At 48.3% G+C, this 5000-nt stretch overlaps 1 protein-coding gene across 8 annotated transcripts in view; it reads left to right on the top strand.

Moving 5' to 3' along the window:
• Nucleotides 1-5000, top strand: part of LOC118790783 (protocadherin alpha-C2-like) — a 58010-nt gene that overhangs the window by 45347 nt on the left and 7663 nt on the right. For all 8 annotated transcript variants that reach the window (XM_036547834.1, XM_036547836.1, XM_036547835.1 and 5 more), the window contains one exon: nucleotides 2328-2416. In XM_036547834.1, the coding sequence (XP_036403727.1) occupies nucleotides 2328-2416 (89 nt within the window). The remainder of the gene's footprint in view (nucleotides 1-2327; nucleotides 2417-5000) is intronic.

Below are 5000 nucleotides of genomic sequence, written 5' to 3'. Positions count from 1 at the left end.
CAAAAGCAGATCTTCATTCTCTTAGTTATAATTATGTAAATCACACTAATGTAATACTACCACTTCAGACTGTAAATTGCAGTTGGGGGATCCTTACTGAATGCAAAGGGAAATAAGAGGAGATGTGCAGTCTGACAACATGCTGCTTCACTGAGCCACAAGCAGCCGGACGGAGAGGTGAGAGGGTCAGCTGGGAAGCTGAGAAATGCCAGGGACAGACACCATGTTCTTTATGCTGTTGAATAGTTTACAGATGGCAACCTTTTACAAAAATTGTGTTATACATTAGTAAGAATTTCAAATACTGTTTCATTAAAAGACTGATTTGATTACATATTAAAACTAGAAGCTAGAACATTAAATTAATGCTTATTTGTGAAATATAAAATCAGAAGTGAAATGAAGTATGACCGAAAGTGTTTCAAAGGTGGTTATAATTTCTTCTGCTAATTACTGTTTGGTCCTGAACATTTATGCATTAACTTATCGGCATTTAAATGTCCTTGAATGGAGTGTGTCTGTGTTTCTGTGTGTGTTAGAGTGTATTCCTCTGTTCAGAGAGCCGTTCTCTGTGCTGGTTCACAGACGGCGGAGAGGGAAGGAGCCAGGTGCACGGTGGTGTTTTAGCAGGAACACAAATCAAATTAACCTGAATGTGAACAGATCTTGTTAAATTATTGAAATTAAAACTGTTCACTAATACCACTCCAAGTCCAATACTAGGCATGTAGACAATTATAAGAATTGATGAGTAATATTAGTGTGGTTAATGATGAACTGAATACTGTTACTAATAAGTTAAAAAATGACTGTTGTACCTCTGTGCAACAGTCACAAACATGCCTGTCTCTGTGGTAGAGACGGAGTCAGAGCCAGCTTGCGGAGTGGGCCGCAGGTGGATTTTGACTGTTGTTCAGGGATGTTTCTTCTTCCACAGCATTTTGCTGATGCATGCTGGGATGTTGTTTGAGTCTTCTGTGTCTGTGTTCGGCTGAGAGTTCCTGCAGGCCCTGCTCAGTGTCAGAGGGGCACAGTGTCCTCTCTGTGGGGGTGTCAGAAGGGCACAGTGCCCTCTCTGTGGGGGTGTCAGAGTTTAAGTACCTGTAGGGATATTCAGCCAGTGGCCCCAGGCTCAGATGGGGCCCCATGAGTAGATCAGTCACCATGTTGTCTTCACATGTGCTGTTAATCCGGTCGCTTTCACTGCAGATGGTGTAAACTGTAGACCTGAAATAGTTTTATTTCTTTCATTAGCACTTACCTGCTCTGAGCTGATTATTATGCACACGTGAGAAACACATCCAAGGAAACGCTAATGCCTTTTTCTGAACTTGATAATGAACATCTGGGCATATTTTAAGAATGTATTGTTTATACATACATGCTTATTACTTATTTGTATGTGAGTTAATCACTGGAAAGTGGAAAATGTTTAACTTGCCCACATGGTTAATGGAAAATCATTTGAAGAATTGTAGGCAGGAGGGGTGCAGTGAGAATGGGGAGGGGGGTTGAGGGATGGGGAAGTGGGGTACAGATGAGTGGGGAGGGATTTGGGGCACACATAGATGGTCTGGTCATTTTTAATACCCTTTATGGGACATTAACTCTCTCGCACACTCATACCGAAGTACTGCTAAGCCATATACCCATGCTAAACTTCACAGATCAATGCTCTGCTTTCAGTGAATCTGAAGTTCACTTGAAAAGGCAGACGAGAGCCTGCAGGAGTTGGCTCTGAGTGTCCGTGAAGCACATGGTTCAAGAGAAGGTCACAGACGCACTGATACAGTCCTTCCACACCACAGAAGCTGGGGGGAGCCCTGGCTCTGTGCCCCCTGACTCAAACCCCACCCCCCCACCCCTCTCACTCAGAGGGGCTCCTGCCCACTGCAGCAGCTCAGACTCCACCCCCACAATCCGCTGGCCCAATCCTGTGTGTGGGTGGAGGTAATGATGACATGCGTCTCCCTGCACAACTGCGTAAACAGCGCTCCCATCAGGCCGTGCAGAGGCTCGATCTCAACACGGAGGCACGGCCTGTGTGGAACAGAGACGCCCTCGGTGTCCCACACACCCCGACTCCATGCGCTGCTCATACAAACACACAACAAAGTGAGACACGTGACGAAATGCTGATGGAAAGGATGCACTCAGGGCTTTCTGAGGAAATATGTGATGTATCGTGTGTAATGTGTGTGCAATATGAGGTTAATGCGTATATATGTATGAGGTGTAACGTGTGTGTAATGCCTGTAACGTGTGTGTAACGTGTGTGTAATGTGTGTAACGCGTGTGTAACGTGTGTAACGCATTGTGTCTTGCAGTTCGGTGCACATGGAGGAGTCAGCAGTGATGCAGGGGGCTCAGGGGGTCCTGGTGCAGAACTGGCCCACGGTGTCGAGCGCAGCAGCAGGTAAGCGGGCCTGACGCTTTGCCTAATTAATGGGCTCATATTCTCAGTCATCCACAATCAAAGACTCTGTGCAGGTCAGTATGTACTGGCTGAGAGTGTCTGCAGTGAAATGCTACACGGCTGGGGGGGGGGGTCGCAATTATTCAGGTAATGAAAGAATAATCTGCTCCAATGAAACATCTGAAAATCCCTCTGAGGACAGTGAGGAAGTGCTGTGGTTTCAGAGTGTAGGGCAGTGCAGTGCAGACTCTCATCCAGACCTGCCTTAGCTGAGCGCTTCCTTGGTTTAGTGTTGGGGGCGTGTTGAGGTCCAGCTGAGATCCTCATAGACCGAGGCCTGTGGGTGCCAGCAGGGCCGAAACATTCCATTTAATATGCTTTTGCAGCAGATCATTTAACATGCGAGTCCGGTGGCTTAGCGGAGTCAGAATGCCGGGTTTTGCAGTGAGCTCTGCGGGCGTTTAACCGGCTGAGGAGAGCAGCCACACTCCTGCTCCCTGCACTCTGTACCTGTTACAGCAACGCCCAGCTGGGGGGGGGACTCCATCACAATCTCAGCAGGACAGGGGTGTGTGTGAGAGAGGCTGAAATGCTGAGGAGAGAGGGAGAGGGAGAGGGAGAGAGAGAGAGGGAGAGAGAGAGAAGAAGAGGGAGAGGGAGAGGGAGAGAGGGAGAGGGAGAGGGAGAGAGGGAGAGGGAGAGAGAGAGAGGGAGAGAGAGAGAAGAAGAGGGAGAGGGAGAGAGGGAGAGGGAGAGAGGGAGAGGGAGAGAGGGAGAGGGAGAGAGAGAGAAGGAGAGGGAGAGAGAGAGAAGGAGAGGGAGAGAGAGAGAGAGAGAGGGAGAGAGAGAGAAGAAGAGGGAGAGGGAGAGGAGGCAGGGAAAGAGGGCAAATGAAAAACAAAGGGAGAGAGACAGAGTGAGGGAAAGTGAGAAAAAGAGGCAGGGATGCAGGGAAAGAAGACAAATGAAAAGAAAGGGAGAGAGGGAGGGAGGCAGTCCAGGCAGTACTGGGTTGGTTGTTGCTAGGGGAGAGCTGCTTTATTCTCCGTCAGCAGCATCTCTGGGCTGAGGCTGAGGAGACCGGCTGCATGGGAGGATGCAGTTTCCATAGCAACCGTTGATAGCCGGAGCAGAATGTTGAGAGGGAGGCTTGGCAGCACAGGCAGGGTGACCTACATACTCAGCTCTGTTTGGTACAGAGACCAGCGCAGGGTTAGCACAGGTCAGCGTGCGTCAGTGACTTTCTTCATGATGGGAAACAGGTATCGGCAGTGGTAGCACCTGCTGCTTCCCATGAGCAACGCACAGCCTTATGGGTAGTCTGTCTGCTGTGTGCGGGTTACGTAAGACTGAAGGTTAAAGACCTGCAGGCTGCAGACTGTCTGCACTCTTTGTAACGCGCTGTCTTATGAAGATGACAGTGGTGCAGGAAATGGTAACGTTAATAACAGAATGCACATTCGACACGTGGTGCATGCTGGGCGGGGCTGTGGCTGGTGATGGGCGGGGCTCAGGTGTGTGATGGGCAGTGCTGGGGCAGGTGATGGGCGGGGCTTGGTCCAGTGCTGTTCCTTTTTACATTTACATTTACATTTATTCATTTAGTCTTCAGCCCACGTCTGTAGGGTTGGATTGAAAGGGTTGTTCTCAGGCGGGTCTCTCTTTCCTCTCACCTGCATGAGGAGGGCGGTGCTGTGAGGGAAACACTGGTGCCTCCTTCATGCGGGGTACACTGCTCTTGCCTGACTGAGTCTGAGTCTCGCCCAACACTGTCTGTCCATAGAAAAGGCAGCTTTTATGATGAAGATGCTTTTAAGAGCCAACAGAAAGACACACCCACACACACACACACACACAGATACACATTCTCTCTCTCTCTCTCTCTCTCTCTCTCTCTCTCTCTCTCTCTCTCTCTCTCTCTCTCTCTCTCTCTCACACACACACACACACACACACACACACACACACACACACACACACACACACACACACACACATTGTCTCAGGGCATTTTAGTTCTCAGCAGCCAAACTCACTTCCAACCAAGCAGAAGAAAGGAGGCTTTTCTACCTCTGAGTTTACTGACAGAAATAAGAGTGTTGCTTGAAGAAATGTCAGGACTGTGTGGGGAAAATTTATGTAGCAACTTATTTATAGCCCATATGTATATATTTCACTAGCTAGCTCTGTGTAATTTTAGTTTTTTATGTAGCTAGCAAGTTGTGACAGCTGAGTTCTTGGTAAAATGCTTAACTTTGACTTGGCAATATAAATGCATGTCTCCCAGACCAATGAAGTATTTATACATTTGCACATAGCAGTGTGACTGTCAGGTTGGTAGGTGCCACAGGTTCAGTTCCAGTGTCTGAGCAAGCCTGCAGATCAAGGCTTTGCAGAAACCTGTGTAAGAGCACAGAGGGTGTGTCTGAGTGGGCGTGTCTGGGCATTAGCCCCACCCCCACCAGACTCTTACTTGAAACATCACTCTGCCCTGGAGGTGGGTTTTTAGTAGCTTTCAGATTTTTCAAAATCAATCAACAGAATTCTGATAAGTCTCTGTTGGTTATTGTGATGAAAGCATTAT

This window comes from Megalops cyprinoides, chromosome 16 (genome assembly GCF_013368585.1).
Source record: "Megalops cyprinoides isolate fMegCyp1 chromosome 16, fMegCyp1.pri, whole genome shotgun sequence".
NCBI classification, from domain to species: Eukaryota; Metazoa; Chordata; class Actinopteri; order Elopiformes; family Megalopidae; genus Megalops; species Megalops cyprinoides.
The sequence above is the reverse complement of the archived record's forward strand: the minus strand, read 5'-3'. Positions and strand labels throughout refer to the sequence as shown.